The 18,658-nt window shown below is 46.3% G+C and overlaps 3 protein-coding genes and 1 pseudogene across 10 annotated transcripts in view; 2 read left to right on the top strand and 2 right to left on the bottom strand.

Annotated features, from left to right (window-relative positions):
* Nucleotides 1-3,825, bottom strand: part of Ggnbp2 (gametogenetin binding protein 2) — a 38,122-nt gene extending 34,297 nt beyond the window's left edge. For 2 of the 5 annotated variants that reach the window (XM_041664062.1, XM_041664063.1), the window contains exon 1: nt 2,984-3,182. In XM_041664062.1, coding sequence (XP_041519996.1) covers nt 2,984-3,076 — 93 coding nt within the window. In that variant the 5' untranslated portion in view covers nt 3,077-3,182. Of the gene's footprint in view, nt 1-2,983; nt 3,213-3,685 lie in introns of those variants that run through there. The other 3 variants (XM_041664065.1, XM_041664066.1, XM_041664061.1) reach the window with 3 other exon arrangements.
* A 4,890-nt stretch (nt 3,826-8,715) lies between these two features.
* On the top strand, nt 8,716-10,242 carry LOC121456202 (annotated as a pseudogene).
* Nucleotides 10,243-10,260: 18 nt separating this feature from the next.
* Pigw (phosphatidylinositol glycan anchor biosynthesis class W) lies at nt 10,261-14,270 on the bottom strand. Of its 2 annotated transcripts, none has more exons than XM_041665824.1 (2): nt 14,196-14,270; nt 10,261-11,890 (listed from the first exon to the last, which is right to left on the bottom strand). In XM_041665824.1, the coding sequence occupies exon 2, from the start codon at nt 11,877-11,879 to the stop codon at nt 10,368-10,370; it is 1,512 nt and encodes a 503-aa protein (XP_041521758.1). In that variant the 5' UTR covers nt 11,880-11,890; nt 14,196-14,270; the 3' UTR covers nt 10,261-10,367. The 2 variants fall into 2 exon arrangements, with proteins under 2 accessions (XP_041521758.1, XP_041521757.1); XM_041665823.1 differs by lacking the exon at nt 14,196-14,270 and adding an exon at nt 13,777-14,178.
* A 62-nt stretch (nt 14,271-14,332) lies between these two features.
* Nucleotides 14,333-18,658, top strand: part of Myo19 (myosin XIX) — a 32,113-nt gene continuing 27,787 nt past the window's right edge. For 2 of the 3 annotated variants that reach the window (XM_041665821.1, XM_041665819.1), the window contains exons 1-3: nt 14,333-14,497; nt 15,146-15,276; nt 16,775-16,913. In XM_041665821.1, the coding sequence (XP_041521755.1) occupies nt 16,902-16,913 (12 nt within the window). In that variant the 5' untranslated portion in view covers nt 14,333-14,497; nt 15,146-15,276; nt 16,775-16,901. The remainder of the gene's footprint in view (nt 14,498-15,145; nt 15,277-16,774; nt 16,914-18,658) is intronic. The other variant, XM_041665820.1, reaches the window with a different exon arrangement.

Below are 18,658 nucleotides of genomic sequence, written 5' to 3'. Positions count from 1 at the left end.
ATCCCCTCAGGCTCCTGCCCACACATGGTGCATATACATACACTCAGGCGCGCACACACATACACATAAAATAAAAATATTTTTAATCTCGTTGAAAGAAACTAATTCTACAAAGATAATGTCTAAAATAAAACCTGCATTCTTTCTGTCAACTATTTTATACTTCTAAAATACTATAGCTACACAACCTGATACTTTCCTAAATTGTGTATAAATTGATAAGTTTACTTAGTTACTTAGGACTGATCCCTTCTACACCTGTATAGTTCAAAACCACTGAAGTACCACAGGAACCCTTTAAATGTTGAATACAGCATGTAACAAAAGAAGCTTCTAAAATGGGCTGTGGTGGCTCACACCTTTAGACCTAATACTCAGGAAGCAGAGGCAGGCGAGTATCTGAGTTCTCCTTGTCCACAGAGCAAGTTCCAGGACAGCCAAAAAAAGAAAAAAAAAAAAAGAGGCTTGTTCACGTACAAATACCTTAATTTTACTTTATTAACCTAAATTAAAAACCACCAGTTTTATTATTTATTTTTTGGTTTTTCAAGACAGGGTTTCTCTGAATGAACAGCCCTGGATGTCCTGGGACTTGCTTTGTAGACCAGGCTGGCCTCGAACTCAGAGATCTGTCTGCCTCTGCCTCCCTGGTGCTGGGATTAAAGGCATGCGCCACCACCGCCCAGTTAAAATCACCAGTTTTAACTAAGAATAAAATTTTTACTATTTCTGCTAAAAATGATGTAAATTTCAAGCATTGTAACTAGACTAACCTCTATCTGCAAACAAGATTCCTAAAACCATTTACTCAAAGATCACAAGGTTCCCCCTTTGGGTCCCTAGGAACAAAGATCAAACCAAGCTAACCTTCAGGGCATATACTGCTATCCAATATCAATGAACCAACACAGAACTCGTACCTCTGCTTCCTCTTCCCACTTCCCTCCCAACAGGTGTTTTGTTCTGCATTATCCCTTTAACTGGGATTGAGAATGATCTTGGAAAGAAGCCTGAGTCCCTAAATATGGCATAGCTTTAAGTGAATTTTCACTAACATTAATTTATTAACAGCATTCAATGATGGTGCACAAGTTTCCAACACAAACTAACAAAATTCATTTCTTAATGACAAAAATCCATTCCTAAGCAAGGAAAATGTATACCTATTATTTTGAGATATTTAAGCTTAAATTATGTCTTTGTAACAAGTCTATAATACAATAAGCAAAATTCAAGACACCCAGTACAAGGCAAAAGCAGTGTGACACTAAAACACAATAGAAGTTTATCTATGAAATACTTTATCTTAAATAACAGAAGGTGTTCGCTAAGAATGCAGCACATACTGTCCATTTTAAGTGCTTTATAAATTTATAATGTGTCAATTAATTACTGCATTCACATTAAAGGTGGTTATGTGAAAGTGAGTTGCCTTAAAATTTGTAATACACAAAATTTACATTGGTGTTTCCTGTTTTTCATACCATTATTCAAAAGTAATATTCAAACCTCAGGATTAAGAAAAAATGCACGTGCACACAAAAGGTTGATATCAAACAGTGTTTCAGAAGGTTATACACTGAAGGGGGCAGAAGGTAAATAACAGATGAGCTACGATCACATGTTGTCTCACTGAGAAAGAAATCATTTCATTGGTCGGTGTTCTAGTTTGTTTTTTTTAACTATTTTAAATACAAACCCATTATAGTTATAATGCAAGAAAATAAGAAACCACAAACAATATATACAACATAAATTCTACTTTATGTCAAGTCAAATCATTCTACCAAGTCTCATTAGAAGTAAAAAGGAAAAAAAAAAAAAAACATGCTTTCCCTTGCAAAGTTCCGTCAAAGTGAAGCAGTCAATAGCTCTGCTAATCCTTTAAAAATGCTGCAGCTCTTAACTGAGACTGGCAAAAAGAAAGGCACACACTGACATCTCTACAATGACTTGCATTTTATATAAAATGTTAAAACCTTCTAGATACCTGCAAAAAAAATTTTCAGGAAGATAGGGATCTGCCCTTGAAAGGCAAAAAAGCCAAAGGTTAGAAGATGGAGAGACATATACATCAGAACAACCGGTGAGTGTATAATCCAAGAGTGTCAGCAACAAAATGCAGATTTCAAAACTTGTTCAGAAAGGGTTCATTTCATTTCTTAAACCGTGGCAACTAACTGCACTCATTTCCTGCTCAGAATCAACTCAAAATTTCTGCCATTTCCTTTTAGAGGAAATAGTACTGTAACACAGGGTGGAGAGGATCGGCAATGGTATACTAACACCAAGTCTTCAAACAACGAGCCGCCCACGTTTGTCTCTACCCCCATACTACGTTTACACATTCAATAATTTGGTCTTTTAAAAAAAGGTTACTTGTGAACTAAATAAAAGCCAAGAAGGCCTATTTTGAAAAGTCACGGCTTAACACAATCATTTCCACAACTATAATATACGAGGCAATCCGAGACGTATAAGGAAATCAAAACATTTTAGTGGAATCTTCAGTGTGCAAGAGAATGTCCCTCTGCCCTGTCGTGATAGCTACAGTGTTAAACTAGAAAATACACCGGTAGCAGTGCAGCTGCGACATTTCCAGATAATTAGGCCTCCCGGAGGGTACGTGGTTTCTGTAGGGGGTAGGCCCTAAACGCCCAGCTCCTTCAACCCTTCTCCCGGTCGCGTGCTTCGGCAAAGCAGCGTCTCCAAGGAAGGAGTAAAGGTCCAGGGTTCCGAAAGGGAGGAAGACCTGGGGCGAGGACGTCAAAGTGCGTCCGGGGCGCTGGGCTCGGGGCCCGCCAAGGGGACCGAGGGGCTCCCTGCAAAGGCGAGTTTGTGGGGCCTGTCGGAGAGAAGGCGGCCTCGCCTAGGAGTTGCAACACACTCTTTCTCCAGTGCGCAGCGCTCGGCCTGGGGGAGGGGGAGGAGGGGAAACAGCTGCCAGGGCAGCAGCGGGCCCAGCCCGGCCCGGCCCGCTCACCGTGAGGGTGTCGTCTATGTAGAGGGGAATCTGCCTCCTCTCGAAGGGGAACTCCTCCTCCCCGTCCCTGCACACTGCCACCAGTCGCGCCATCGTCCCCGACGCTGCCGTTGCCACCGTCACCACCTCCTCCCAGCTGCCGCTGCCGCCGCCGCCGCCGCCGCCGCCGCTGCTCCTGCCGCTGCCGCCTCCTCCCAGCTCCTGCCTGCAACAGCCAAACCCCGCGAGCGTAAGCACCCGCCACCTCGCAGCACATTCGCCACGGGGGAAAAGGGGGGGGCGCGGAGCAAGAGAGGACGGGAGAGCCGCGCTGCGTTTCCCATCACCCGATTCCACACGCGCTCGGCCAATCAGTGGCCCGCAGCGCCGGGACCCGCCCCCTCGCGCCGCCTGCCCTCCCCCACCCACCCCTCCGCCCGCTGGCCTCCAGTCAGGGTCCAAAGGAGAGGCGGAAAGGACCTGCTGGCCCCGGGACGTCCCCGCCCAGCTCGGAAGTCGGGGTTCCAGGAGCTCATTCCCGCCTCGGCTCTACAGCCCATGCCCGCACCCAGCCGCTGACCCCTTCCCCCGCTCGGAGCGCCCCGCCCAGGCGGGGGACCCTGGGCTGCAGTTGCCCGGCGCCACCCCGCCCCTGGGAGGGGTCGACCCCGCCTCGGCTCTGCAGAGTTCGGGGGTGGGGGCAAGCTCAGACCGGTTCCTCACCCGGGTCGGAGGAGGGCTCTTGGTTCTGACCTTCACTGACTTCGTGGACGCCTCCCTAACCCCCACCTCTGCTCCCCGTTACCGGCTGACGAGGCCCGCGTCAGGGCCGGCCTGGGCGGGAGCGCGGCTGCGAATGCCGTTTCCTCTCCAGGCTCAGTCAGCCGCTCGCGCCACGGGGAGTGTGGGAGGGAGGGCGGGGGACGTGGGGAGGGTGGGGCCGGGAGGGGCCGCGAACTCCGGGCGGGGCCTGCCTCTTCTCGCGAGACCGCAGCCGCCTCTCTCGGGTCCGGACTTTCGAAATCTGCGTGTCGTGGTGGGGGGAACTCCCTGTGCCATCGCGCGGGCTGATCGGCGCGGTGCCCCGGATTTATCAAAATGAGCACGAAATCGAGCCAGTAGGCAGGCCGAGCAGGGTAGTCTGGTGTCTGTCCGTGCCGAACTAGGATCTGTTCTCCCCAGGGCGGAAGGGTGAAAAGCGCCCAGTCTGAGTGGACAGCATGGGTCCGGGCCCAGATAGGACTTAGGTAGTGGTGAGGAGCTGAGGCTGTCGAGGTCAATGAGAACAGGCAGTGGAAAGACATCTGGCCATGGTTTCCAGGATTTGACACAGTCGGACTTTCACCCCTGGAAGATTGGAGGAACAGGCTCTGCTACCCTGATTGACCCGGAGCCGGCTGTCTTACGGGAAGATCTCCGAGAAGATGGATACGTGCCGAATTTGCTGTTACAAATAGAGACAAAGTTGAACGGTAGTCTATGTGTACGTTCTGACCAGAGGAACTCTTGAGTTAATATTAACTTAGGGACTCTCTTGGGCAAAGTACTGGTAGCGGCCAAAGGCCCTTCCGTCTGACCATCTTCCGAGAACCAAAGCTGTTTGTTGTAAAGACAATTCCTCTGCACTCTAGGCCCGCTGCCGCGTTCTCAGGTCCTACTCTGAGGAGGTCCGTTTTAAAGCCTGAACGATGGGAATTGTTTCGTCTTGATTGTTTTAACGATAAATCCAATCGCTGCTCGTATAATTGTCTGATCTTAAGGATAGATCTAATATTTCCTGGTAAATAGGCTAACGCTATTGTTACTGACTTTTAAAAGGTATTTTGATCATCACATGAAGTCTTTGAAAGTCACAACAAAAAAAAACCCACAGTGCATCCTTAGCCATGTTGACTTATGACATTATGTGGTCACTGTTAGGGTAGGTGACATAATAAACTGGAAGAGCCATTGTGTTCCCAAAGGTGTGATTATCTAGTAAATATGTCTTTGGGCCATACTAAAAGCAGAAGTGTGAGCCATAGCTTAACTCCAGTAAGCATATGTCTTTGCAGTTGCATGCACCTCACAGGTTCAAGTACACAGTAAAAATATGAATATTTTCAGAGAATCTTGTGTTTATATCTACAACTATTATAATCCATGTGCCTGCCTTAGATCATTTGAATTTTAGGTTATGCTTGGTAACCAATATTGAGCCAATACATTTATAGCCGCTAGCTTTAATTTTCACTACTAAATACAGACCAGGTACTAGCAAAGAACAAGCTATGAAGAAAATAGCAGTTGTGTAGCTAGAATACCTTCTGTTTTCGCTGTAATTATAGGCTATATTATTTGATACGGCAGTAGAATCAGTGGCAGACTGTTATTTAAATTAGTATGTCTGAGAATCTAAGTTGTATTTTTCTTTTCATGATCTGACAGTAGGAAGTTCTGTTTTAGCAATTAAAAATAAAAACACAAGCCCAGTGTGGTAGTACATACCTGCAATTCCAGCACCTGAGAGGCCAAGGCAGGGAGTTTACCATAAATTTGAAGCCAGCTTGGATTGCACAGACCCTATCTCAAAATAATAATAAACAAATATATTAGATATTTTTAAAAAATAAATGTAAGTTCCTCAAAGACGGAGACTTTGTCTGTATTCCCGGCACCTGTACCTGACACATTAGAGCTCAGTAAATCATTGTTGGATGATCTTTCTCCGCTGAAAAACAATAAATCAGAGGGAGTCTTGCCAACTAATTCTGATTTTATGAATTCATTAGCCTTTCTTTAGGACCTTGGGAATTACAAGATGGGAAAAACAATGTAGACTTTGTCCTTTTTAGTTAATACCTGTAATTAGTTGTCAAAAATATTAACTTAGTGAGACTAGAAAAGTATGGAGGGCTGAGAATATAATGGTAGAACACTTGCCTAGCAGGCTCAACGCCCAAGGTTCGGTCTCTAGTACCACAAAAATAAGTACATAAATACCATAAAAATAAATAGGACAAAAATAAATAAGAAAAGTGCCAATTGTGGAGGCACATCCCAGCATTCCAGAGGCAGAGGCAGGTAGATCAGATCTCAGTGAGTTCTAAGCTGGTCCTATACAGTGACACCCTGTCTTTAAAAAAAAAAAGTTATTAACAAAAAAGCAACCGACCACATCCACATGACACATGTTCATTACGTCATAGAATACGCCAGGTAGTAGTGGCACACACCTTTAATCCCAGCACATGGGAGGCAGAGGCAGGTTTAGCTCTGTGGTGTAGAGAGAAAGTTCCAGGACAAAAAGCTACAGAGAAAAACCATCTCAAAAAGACAAAAGAAGGGGGCTGGAGAGATGGCTCAGTGGTTAAGAGCATTGCCTGCTCTCCCCAAGGTCCTGAGTTCAATTCCCAGCAACCACATGGTGGCTCACAACCATCTATAATTGGGTCTGGTGCCCTCTTCTGGCCTGCAGGTATACACACAGACAGAATATTGTGTACATAATAAATAAATAAATAAATAAATAAATATTAAAAAAAAAAGACAAAAGAAAAGTCATAGGATAACTACTTTCTCTAAACAAATGTAGCAGTTGAGCTACTCTGCCTTCTGGCTGCCCCAACAGATAAAACTGTGGTTACTGGTACTGTGACACAGCAGAAAAATCAATCCACTTTCCTAGTCATGTTAATTTACATACTGTACTCTTATTGGTTAAATTTCAAAAGTCATACTTTTTAATTGAAATATAATGTAATTGCAGTCACCAAATACAAAGTCATCTTAACACAAAATTAGCCATCAAAAAGTTGAAGTAAACAAAACACATTTAACAATTAGTGTATTTACATTAAATACCAAATTAAACACACCGGCCAGCAGTCATTTCTGATGTCTTTGAAACCAGCTATGGAGCTGAGACTGGCCTTTAACTAACTCCTGATCCTCTGATCTCGATCTTCCAAGTCCTAGGATTACAGGTTTGTGTCACCACAGCTGGCCAGTATTATACCTGCCTTAAAATATATACATTGACCAAGTATGGTGGCACCCACCATTAATTCCAGCACTTCAGAGCAGATGGATCTCCATTAGTTTGAGTCCAGACTGGCCTACACAGTTCCAGACCAGCCAAGGCTACATAGATTATCTCAAGAAACCAAAAGAAATAATATACACATTGGACATCAGAACTGGAAACTAAAGACCCTGTGATTTTTAAACCTTTAGACTTAACAACTGAATGATCTGCTTGAAAATTTCAAACCATTCCAGTTCTCAGCAGACTACTAAGCCTTAATGTAACCATATTTTTATTAGATTATATGCTTGAAGATTTCATTTCTCACAGATTTTCTTTCTTTCTTCTTTTTTTTTTTTTTTTTTTTTTTTTTGGTTTTTCGAGACAGGGTTTCTCTGTGGTTTTGGAGCCTGTCCCGGAACTAGCTCTTGTAGACCAGGCTGGTCTCGAACTCACAGAGATCTGCCTGCCTCTGCCTCCCAAGTGCTGGGATTAAAGGCGTGTGCCACCAAGATTTTCTTGATTCTCTTTCCCATAGTTGTGGCTGCCTTCTCTGGTCCCTTCCTGTTTCTCCAGTTTACATCCCACACTACATACATATATATATATATATATATATATATATATATATATATATATATATCTCGAAGGAGTAGGAGGAATGGCTCGAATGGTGAAGAGCACTTGTTAGTCCTGCAGAGGACCCAGGTTCGATTCCCAATACCCACATAGTCATTTATAAACATCCATGACTCAGTGCCAGGAGAGCAAATGTTCTTCTAATCCATTCAGGCACTACGCATGCTTGTGGTATACATACAGGCAAAAGATACGTGCATACAGGCAAAACACACATAAGTAAGAAAGGAATAAATTTAATAAAAAGAAAACTTAAAAAAGATATATTGAAAATCTGTATTTTCTAGTCATGGTGGTACATACTTTTGATTCGAACTCTCAGGAAGCAAAGGATGGCGGATCTCTATGAATTTGAGGACAGCCTGGTCTACAGATTGAGTTCCAGATCAGCACACATAGTGAGATTCCCAATTAAATGAAATAAAGGAAGTGGAATAAAAAATGGCTTAGTGATTCAGAGCACTTGCTTCTCTTCCAGAGGTCCCAGGTTCAATTCCTAGCACTCATATATGGCAGCTCACAACTATTTGTAACTCCAGTCCCAAGGTATCTAACCCCCTTTTCTGGCCTCTGTGAGCTATGCACACCTGTGATGTACATAGATGTAGACAAAATATACACACATACAAAATTTTTAAATGACAATTCATAAATATCTTAATGTAAACATCATGTAACACAAAAATTTTACAATTATATATTCATACAAACAATCACAAATACAATGGAATGATATATAGAAAGTAAAAAATCCCACCCTCCATTTTCCAGTGTCAAAACTACCGACAGGTTAGGTGTGGTGGCTCATGCCTGAAATCCCAGTGCTGAGGCTGAGGTACAAGTACCACAGTGAGCTCCAGACAAAATGAAATCCTGTGAACAAGGTCTTTAAAAATACTGACATAAGTTCCAGTAAGTCACAAGACTTTGTTTCACTTTTTTTTTCTTGAGGGTCTCTCGACACAGCCCTTGCTGTCCTGAAACTCAACATGCATATCAGTCTGGCCTGGAACTCACAGAGATCCAGAGATCTGCCTGTCTCTGCCTCCCATGCTCTGTGATTAAAGCCTTTCACTACTTCTGTTAGTTTGTTTTACACAATGTCCGAATGTATTACACATCCAGGTACAGTAGCAAGAATCTTCCTCAAAAGAAAAAAAAATAAACTTTAATTTCTCTCATAGAGGATTGAAACTTTATAATAAAATATGATTAAGACTGGATTACTGAAAAAAGAAACCACGTCCCCAGCACCTGCGAGTGGAGCGCGCAGTGTCTAGCTCTCAGCCAGGTCCGTGGACGCCTCCACCTCGGAGCCAGAGTCCCGGCCAGGGCTGGGGCAGGAACCCCGGCTGGGATCCGGCTGGAATCAGAGCCGGACCAGTTCTGTTCCGAGCACAGAGAACCTCTGAGCGGGTTCTGCCTCTTCAAGAGATGGCTGGTATGCGGTATGCGCCGCCTGCGTCAGGTTGGGCAGCTGCTGTGATGGGCACCGCATCCACTGAGGAGCTGCGAAACAAGATTGTGGACCAATGTTAGAGGCCGCAGTTACAGAGCGCTGGCATCACCAAGAATGTGGTGGAGGTCCTGCAAGGGAAGAACCAGAAGCAGTGAGCATGGCTAGTGCAGCGAGGGAGCTGGTTATCCAGAGGTTGAGCCTGGTGAGGAACCTGTGTGAGCCTGAGGAACAGTGATTGCTGGAGCAAGTGCTCAGGGAAGAGGAGCGAGCTCACCAGAGTATCCTGACTCAGCGGGCACATTGGACTGAGGCATTGAAAAAGCTGGACACCCTCCATACCAGCCTGGTGGGCATGCTCACCCATCTGGATGACCTCCAGCGTATTCAGAAGGTACACGAGATTGTTGAGAGAGCTGAGGAAGCAGAGGGCATTTTGGATCCCCAGGAGTCGGACAAATTAAGCTTTAACGAGAAGAGTGCTTGGAGCCCACTACTGACTCAGCTCTGGGCAACATCGGGTCTCGGGTCTCTCTCAGGCATGGAGGAGGTGCATGTCAATGAAAGGACTGTCAACCCCTTGTTGCATTTGTCTGAAGATCGAAGGACCCTGACCTTCAGTGCCAAGAGGTCCAATGCCTGCTCAGACGACCCAGAGCTCTTTGACCTCTGGCCTAAGGCCTTGGCAGCCACCACCTTCCGGCCGGACTCCATGCCTGGATAGTGAATGTTCAACACAGTTGTGCTTATAAAGTGGGTGTAGCCTCGGCCCAGCTGCCTTGAAAGGGTTCTGGTAGGAACTGCCGCCTGGACCACAATGCCTTCTCCTGGGTCTTCTCCCGTTATGATCAAGAGTTCCATTTCTCACACAATGGGCAGCATGAGCCTCTGGTGTTGTTTCGGTACCCAGCACAACTGGGCGTGCTGCCGGACCTCCAAGCAGGAGAGCTGGTCTTCTGTGAGCCTGCCTCAGGGACGGTGCTTCACATCCACCGCACGTCTTTCCCTCGACCGCTGCTCCCAGTCTTTGCTGAGGCTGACCAGCTCATCTCCATCTTCACCAGTGGCCACAGTGAGGCCAGATCCACGCCCCCCATCACCCTTGTAGGCCAGGCCATGCTTCCAGCTAGTGTCCTATCCCCCAGCCCCCATGTGGTCTTCCCCATGGGCAATTTTTAAAGAGATGGAATCTGCTTCAAAAAAAAAAAAAAAAAAAAAGGACTGGATTGCTGAGAGCACATTTCCTTCACATTTATTCTCCTCCACTAAAATAATGCTGTTCAAATATATAGACTACAAATTCATCACCAAAACTTTGTGGTTTTACCTTGTAAATCAAGTAGATAGATAACTAAGCAGTTGGTAAACATATAAATACCAAGCACAACTAAAGTCCAGGAGGCACCACTGTGCAGTGTATCCACTGTCAGGTTAATGAGACCAGTTGTTACATTTGACAGTAAGAAAAAAAAGAGCTGGTTTCTGTTCAGAGCTGTGATTAAACAAAGACTGGGCTCTTTTTTCCCAGCTTCTAGGATTAGAGGTTTGGAATGTTTTTTATTTGTAGCAGGCAACTGTGTAAGTTTCCAAGAACATGGTACGTGAGCCCCTTTAATTAGAAATTTGGCAAAACTCAAAATTATATCACTCAGTAACAGACAGCTAAGAAGCATCAGGCTAGAAGCAACCACCCACACACAAAAGGCTAAATTGGCCATTCTACGAGATACGGCTTCTACATTCACTTGAACTATATAAAGAGAAATGAAAAAGCTAACAGCCACTAAGAGAATACAACAAGTCCCTTTTATCCAGTCTCTGATGTGTGTTCTATTCTTAAGCACATACAACCCTGTTTGCACGCCAGCCATGTAGATTGCCACATACCCCAGAGAGGAAATTATGCCTTCCCGGTTGGCATTGAGTAAACCACCTCTCGCGCCACTACCATCAGTGCCATACAAAATTACCCTCTTGAGTGGAGTAAAGTCAAGAGCTAGCTGGTATAACACAGTAATGCTAACAGCCACAATCCAGGACTTATTCAAAGGAAAAATAATCAAAAGAAGTGATGTTACTAATTTCACAACTACGATAGTAAAGAAAAAATTCCAGTGAACACCATACTCAGTTAAATGTTCCTGATAGCCTATGGATTTTAAAATGACTAACCGTCCCATTCCTAAGACAACTAAGGGCCAGACAGAATACAGAGATTTTCTAAGATAATTAAATCTGGACCCTTCTACATGTTTCCCTCTAATCTCTGGACAAACCATGGCAGCCCCAAAAATAAAGCCACCTACTCCATAATCCATTGCCCCTGTCCCATAAAGCTCGGTTTTGGCAAATCTTCTAGGGAACAGTGGGAAATCCACAGCCAAAATGGCAATAGCAGTAAACACACTATTAATGACCCGGTAATAAGTGACGGCTGGACTGTACTCTGATTCTAGGCTGATTTGCAAGAAGTTTGCAAAGACTTTCTGAGCAGGCACTTTGGCGTGGCAAGTCCTCCTCTGGTATATCTGATACAACAGCCATGCCCCACAGGCAATTGCAGTGAGATTCTCAAGTAGGATAAACGGAGACAGCAGAGTCAAAGTGATCACCAAGGGGACTACAAGGACAACAAAGTCCATGAAGAAGCGTGTGATCCAGCTGTGTGAGAAAGAACACACGTGCTGTGAGAAAATGATCAAAAGGCCCCGACACAGGATACAGAATGCAGGGAAGCACAAGCCCTGAGTTACTTCTAGCACGCTGGTCCCGTTGAGGTTACTGACAAAAGCTTCCTTCATCTGCTTTTGAGACATTTTGTTTCTTCCTGTGAAAATGATACAAAAGAATGGATTTGAGGGAAACAATATTGCTGTAAAGTCAGTAAATATTTCTTGGCTTCAGAACATAAGTTTAGGGGATGGAGAGATGGCTCAACAGGTAACTGGCTGCTATTCTAGAGGTTCCAGGTTCAATTCCCAGCACACACATGGCAGCTCACAACTGTCTGTAACTCTATTTCCAGATCTGACACCCTCACACGTACATACATGTGGGCAGAACAGGAGTTTATGCCCACCAGGTGATGATGGCCCACCTTTAGTCCTAGCACTCAGGAGGCAGAGGCAGGTGGATCTCTGAGTTTGGGGCCAGCCTGGTCTACAAGAGCTAGTTTCAGGATAGGCTCCAAAGCTACAGAGAAACCCGGTCTAGAAAAATAAAACAAAAAAGAAAGAAGAGTATGAAATCTCTGGTACAAAATTGTATCTTCACTATAAGGCAAACTTAAAACGAAAGTCTGGCTCAGTGGTTAAGAGCACTGTCTGCTCTTCCAGAGGTCCTGAGTTCAATTCCCAGCAACCACATGGTGGCTCCAAACCATCTGTAAAGAGATCTGGCGCCCTCCTCTGGCGTGTGGAGGCAGAAAGTTGTATACATAATAAACAAATCTTAAAAAAAAAAAAAGAAAGTCCATTTGGAAGCTGGGTGTGGTGAAGCATCACTTAAAGACACAAGATGGTTCTTGCTTACATCCTGAGTTCCCAGCCAACTTGGCTACCTGAAACCCTGTCTTTTCCTAAAACAAGGTCTCACTGTGTAGCCTAGAACTCAAGGGGTCCACCTACCTCTGCCCCACCCCCTCACAAATGCTAAAAGGTGTGTGCTACACACACTCAGCCAGACCTGGTCCTTAAGAAAGTAAATCTGGCCGGGTGGCAGTGGTGCACGCCTTTAATCCCAGCACTCGGGAGGCAGATCTCTGTGAGTTCAAAGCCAGCCTAGCCTGGTCTACAAGAGCTAGTTCCAGGACAGGCTTTGGAGCTACAGAGAAACCCTGTCAGAAAGAAAAGAAAAGAAAAGAAAAGAAAGAAAGAAAGAGGGAGAGGGAGAGAGGAGAGAGGAGAGGAGAGAGAGAGAGAGAGAGAGGAGAGAGAAAGCAAAGAAAGAAAGAAAGAAAGAAAGAAAGAAAATCTGGGATATGAATCCCAAATGGCATCAGTCATAAATTTCTTTTTTTAAAAAGAGATTGTTTACAGTGTTCTGCCTGCATGTATCCCTGAAGGCCAGAAGAGGGCACCAGATCTCATTGTAGATAATTGTGAGTGACTATGTGGTTGCTGGGAATTGAACTCAGGACCTCTGGAAAGAACAGCCAGTGCTCTGAATCTCTGAGCCAATTGCAAAGCATAACATTCTCTCCCCCTCTCTTTATATATATATATATATATATATATATATATATATATATATATATATCCACATACATACATATATGTTTACATATAAAGTAATTTTAGCTATAATTATATGCACATCGTGATATATACTGATATGTTATGAAAATCTTCAAGAAAGCTACATATGCATTGCTATGGACTTTAAACTTCAGGAAGGAAGAGAGAGAAAAACTGTTCAGTGTATTTTAGAGTCAGGGTCCTGGCACCTAGAGGTGAACGCATGAGAGCCACGTTCTTTTCCTCGTATACACACGGCCATATTTTCAGATTAAGGGGCAGGTGGACAGAATGGATGGGATGCAGTGTACACGCCAGAGCTCGTGGTTTCTTTTTCCGCAGCCTAAATTCTCCTCTGTCACATACTGAAAAGTTGCACACTGAGGGCACACACCCGTCGGTCAGATACAAAGCACAGTGTGCACTGCCCCTGAGGTGGTCCACGCGGGTCTACTTGGGCCCGGCATCGGCATCTCACCGTAAGTGGCCCTGCTCTTTTGGCCTTTCCCAGACGGATCTCGTCACAGCCCCGCCCCGTCCGGGACCGAGGGTCTTAGGCGTTGACAGAACAGGCTCCCACCGCACCAGCCTGCTCCCTCCGCTTCCGCCTCGCGGGCAACGCTTCCGGCTCGGCGCGGCACAGCCTGTTCTTCCGGGCCCGCAGATTCCGCGCGCCCCCGCCCGGGATGGCGACGGTCCCCGCCCCGCCGGCTCCCCACGCCCTTCGGTGTGTTGAGCTGGATTCGTTCCGATCCTCTCGAGACCCAGCCGTGTGGCGGTCCGAGAAGGCCGCGTCAGACTCGGCCACGGCGACCTGCCCTAGACCGGCTCCCGGGCCCCCAGAAGCCACGCTCACCCACACCGAACTCGGGAGGCCACAGAAACGCCACACCTTACCCCAGGGTCTGAAAAGACCTCGCCTCACCCGCAGCCCGCCGGCTAGAGCCTGCGGTCCGGGACGGACCACGTGCGCCCGGCGCCGCGTGTGCACGCCCCGCCCCCGGGGAGGAGCCGCCGGGCTCCGGGCCACTTAGCCGGGGCTGCTGCGGGCCGCGGGCGGACGAGCCCGAGTTGCGGGCTTTCTTTCCTTGGTGCTCCCGCTCTTTCTGCTTTCTTCCCTCCCCGGGCTCTTTCCACCGCCTCACCCTGCCCACCTTCCCGGTTGGGACTACACGCTGGGCGCCCAGACCGTGGGACCGGTGAGTGCCACTCCCCGCCTAGATCCGAAGCCCCTCACGGCCGGAGGGGTAAGGGAGGCCAGGGTGTGCCTCTCAGAGCTAACGCGTGAAGGAGGCACCTCACCTTCTAATTCAGTATTTCTCTTTCTACCCTCTTGGGAACTCAGGAGGAGGTAGCACAGCTTTTGCCCTAGACAAGGACCTTCACGGTCACTTTCCAGCTTGCCAGCAGGGGGCCACAAGGGGTTGTTTCTGGCTAATCGGGACTGGACTTCTGTCCCTTTCCTTGTCCTACCCAGGGACGGAGTGAGAGGCGTAAGGAAAGTGCGCCCTTGACAAGGGTCATATCCACCTTCCCGGAAGGACGTATTCTCTCAGTGCCAGGTGCTTCGAGTGGCATCCCAGCCCTGGGCACCGCTGGCGCGTTGCCAATGCTTTAAGTGCTGGTTCCCGCCAGGAATCTGGAGCAAAGAGGGAAGGACCCCCAAGACCCTAACCCATCTATTTCCCTCATAGTCTTCCGACTGTCCTTCCTGCCCGAAGAGAAACTAACTGAAGCAGGGGCGGAGGAGGAGGGGGTTGTGATCGGGTTGCCACTTGCTTGGACTTGGACTGGTCTTTTACCTATTCATTACTCCCTTCTGTCTACTGTGGTCACGCCCTTCCCAGAAATTCTTGGTGGTAACCGCGAGAGAGGAGAGAGCCGGGAGAACTGGAGGAAACTGCTCTGATCTGACTTGGCTTCAGCCGGGAGCTGACGCTGCACCGTAATAAGCAGCCTTTCCTAAGCTCTCTCACAGGTACTTAACAACACGGGCCATAATTTTACACTCTGTGGTATGGTAGTATACCATTGGCAATTGTGTGAAAACGAGAGTTAGAGAGCTCCTGCGCCGTGTTCTAGGAGGGTTGTGAGCTTTGGATTCTAACGACGCTGTTGTGGTCTCCTGGTTGGCCTTCCAGCTGAGTCTCCAGAGACCCTCTGGTGATGGAGTACAGTGTACAGAGTGACGGTGTCTAGCCCAGTCCTGATACCCTTTTCTGTTTGAATTTTCCTCTCCCTGTTTCCAATGGAAGTCCCTGGACCTGATTCTTTAAAGGCTAGGTGTGGTCAGAGCCTCAAAACGTCTGTAGCAGGGTTAATCCATCAACCCATATTCGATGTCCCTCATCCTCAGCCCTCTTTCTAGGCAGGGATTGAGGTCTGGGAATGCCCAAGTCTGAGTGAGGCTTGCCATTTTTCAGATCCTGCCCTCAGGCTGCTCCTCCTTTTAGGTGGGTTCTTCTCTCCTGCTCTCACCTCGATTGTTTGAGACAAGGTCTTACTTACAGTGTAGCCCAGACAGGCCTCGAACTGAGATCTTCCTGCCTCAGCCTCCTGAGTGTTCCCAATCTCAATCACACCTTTTGGGCAGTGGACCTTCCATGCCTGATCAGTGACCCCAAATGGGTTATCAACTCTTTAGGTAATGCTAATATTCATACTCAGTGATAATCAGATTTGTACTGTGCTTTCAAATCTTGACCTCATTGACCTTCACAAACTTTCGAAGTAAAATAGATTAACTATCCCTATTTTCAAGGTGAGGATTTGGGGTGATAGGGTTGCTCTGGGGTCACATACTCATCCAGTGACTGAACTATGATTCCCTTCTCATACAAGAGCTTCCCAGAGGGCTGGAGAGATGGCTCAGTGGTTAAGAGCATTGCCTGCTCTTCCAAAGGTCCTGAGTTCAATTCCCAGCAACCACATGGTGGCTCACAACCATCTGTAAAGAGGTCTGGCGCCCTCTTCTGGCTTTCAGGCATACAGACAGAATATTGTATACATAATAAATAAATAAATATTAAAAAAAAAAAAAAAGAGCTTCCCAGAAGCATAGAGTTGACTCCAGGCACATTCTCCACCAGCTGATGACTACATTTACATGTTTACATAAGGTATTTCTGTCTAGTGGTGATGATAGAGCCAAGGTTATTTCTCCCCAGTGTCTTCATTCTTCACGACGTACTGAACCAGAAGATTTTGCAACACTAGCCCATCACTTACTTTCCTTAAAACTGCCCCTGGCCTTTTTCTGTAAGGGAAACGCCAGAAGGCATCCCAGGTCATCTCTGGAGGCTCTCATCAAAGTTTCCTAACTTCTTGATTAGCAAGGGAAAGCACAGACTCTCACTCTCTGCCCAGGCCTGCCCGATTCTCATTTGGGCGCCTCCTGCTTGGTAGGAGGAGTAGGAGTGAGTCACCCCAGAGAAGCCATCACCTGTGTGGCCCTTGTCTTCCGTCTCACGCTACAGGTTCCAAGAAGACTTGGCTGAGATTCCGACACACCTGAGTCTGCTGGAATGATGACCTCATGACCAGGTTGATAGACAGTACTGCTTGTGTCTGTGACACAACTCTGGCTGCCCACGCTAAAGCACGATGCTCCGGCAGGTAAACCCTCAACTGATGCCATCAAGCAGCAGAGACACTTTCCTGTGTGCCTATTTGCAAGAAAGATTGCAGTGTTCGTTGCTGGAAGGACAGGAAAGACCCCTTCAGATAGTCATTCCAGCACTCTTCCTGACACGCCTGACTTGAGTGTCTCTCTTTTTGTGGCTTTGTGTTCTTTTCCTTGGAGTGCAGAAGGTAGGCTAGGTAAAGGAATTCAGGTCACTTTGATGACCTTAAGTGGGGCTTATCCTGGTAGAAGTCCTTGCCAGGGTGTTTTATTGAATCACAGTGGAAATTTGGGGCTTCCAAGAATGTTCATTGAAGCTAAGCCTTTAAGAATAATAAACAAGGCCGGGCGGTGGTGGTGCACGCCTTTAATCCCAGCACTTGGGAGGCAGAGGCAGGTGGATCTCTGTGAGTTCGAGACCAGCCTGGTCTACAGAGTTAGTTCCAGGACAGGCTCCAAAGCCACAGAGAAACCCTGTCTCCAAAAACCAAAAAAAAAAAAAAAAAAAGAATAATAAACAATTAGCCAAGTTAGCTGGGCGTGGTGGCCCACACCTTTAGTCCTAGCAGTTGGGAGGGCAAATCGTTGGAGTTCAAGGCCAGCCTGGTTTGCCTACTGAGTTCTAGGACTGCTGGGGCTGTTGCAAGAGAGAAACCCTGTCACAAAACAAAACAAACAAACAAAAGAGCCAATTGGAGAAGGAACATTTGCAGTCCCAACAAAAGACGTCTGCCTGTGCAGAAATACAAGGGAAGGCAGCTTACGTGGGAGTCCAGCATTCTACCTCTGAAAAGGCTAGTATCCTTGGCCTGCACCCTTCTCTGTGGAACTCTTCCTCATACACATAGCATCCTTTATAAGTAGCGCAGATACAGAGAGCAAAAATTTGCTGGAATTTGATTTTCCTAAATTCTGTCCCACTATAAGGGCTCAGGGAGTTTGTGCTCTAGCCAGGATAACCAAAGTAGGACTGAAGAAAGCCATGACAGATGCAACTAGACTACCCTGCTATTTTCTAGGAAATGGACTTGAAGGCTACAGAAAAACAGGCAGGACAATTGTCTGCTCTGGGTTGTTGTATTTTCCTTCCTTCCTTCCTTCCTTCCTTCCTTTCTTGCTTCTAGTCCTTGTTATATAGTAGGCACTATACTTGAATATTTTGTTTCATCTTCACAGTGCAGTGAAAAAAATATACTAGTGTGTACTATACAGTGCTGTTCTGTGCCCATGCTGGAGATCAGACTCAGACAAGTTAATTGGCTGACTCAAGGTCACATTCATTATCAGGAATTTGGAAAAATAAAGAAAGGCAATCAAAAGTGATATTGAAGTTATCTAGTACTACTATTTGAACACACCATTTTAAAAAAAAATGTTTAGACTTTTCTGTCCTAATTTTTTTTCTATTCTTTTCTCTTTTTTGGTTTTTCAAGACAGGGTTTCTCTGTGTAGCTCTGGCTATCCTGAAACTAACTCTGTAGACCAGGCTGGCCCCAAATACAGACTCACCTGCCTCTGCCTCCTGAGTGCTGGGATTAAAGGCACACATTATCACACCCTAGCTCTTGGGTTTTTTTGTTTGTTTGTTGAGGACTTTCTGAGTAGCCCTCGCGAGGCTTGAATTCGTGGAAGTTCCCCACTTCTCCTGAGTGCTGGGATTACAGATGTGTACCACCATACCCAGCAATAACTACTTTTTTGGGAGGATATTTTACATGCCTTCCTAAACCCTGATGAA

This window comes from Microtus oregoni, unplaced genomic scaffold, assembly GCF_018167655.1.
Source record: "Microtus oregoni isolate MIOR12 unplaced genomic scaffold, Mior012 000015F_ref0000493, whole genome shotgun sequence".
Taxonomy (NCBI): Eukaryota; Metazoa; Chordata; class Mammalia; order Rodentia; family Cricetidae; genus Microtus; species Microtus oregoni.
The sequence above is the reverse complement of the archived record's forward strand: the minus strand, read 5'-3'. Positions and strand labels throughout refer to the sequence as shown.

What these genes read in the sequence shown, in the direction of transcription:
- Pigw (XM_041665824.1), bottom strand. Translation starts at nt 11,879, where the DNA reads ATGTCTCAAAAGCAGATGAAGGAAGCTTTTGTCAGTAACCTCAACGGG.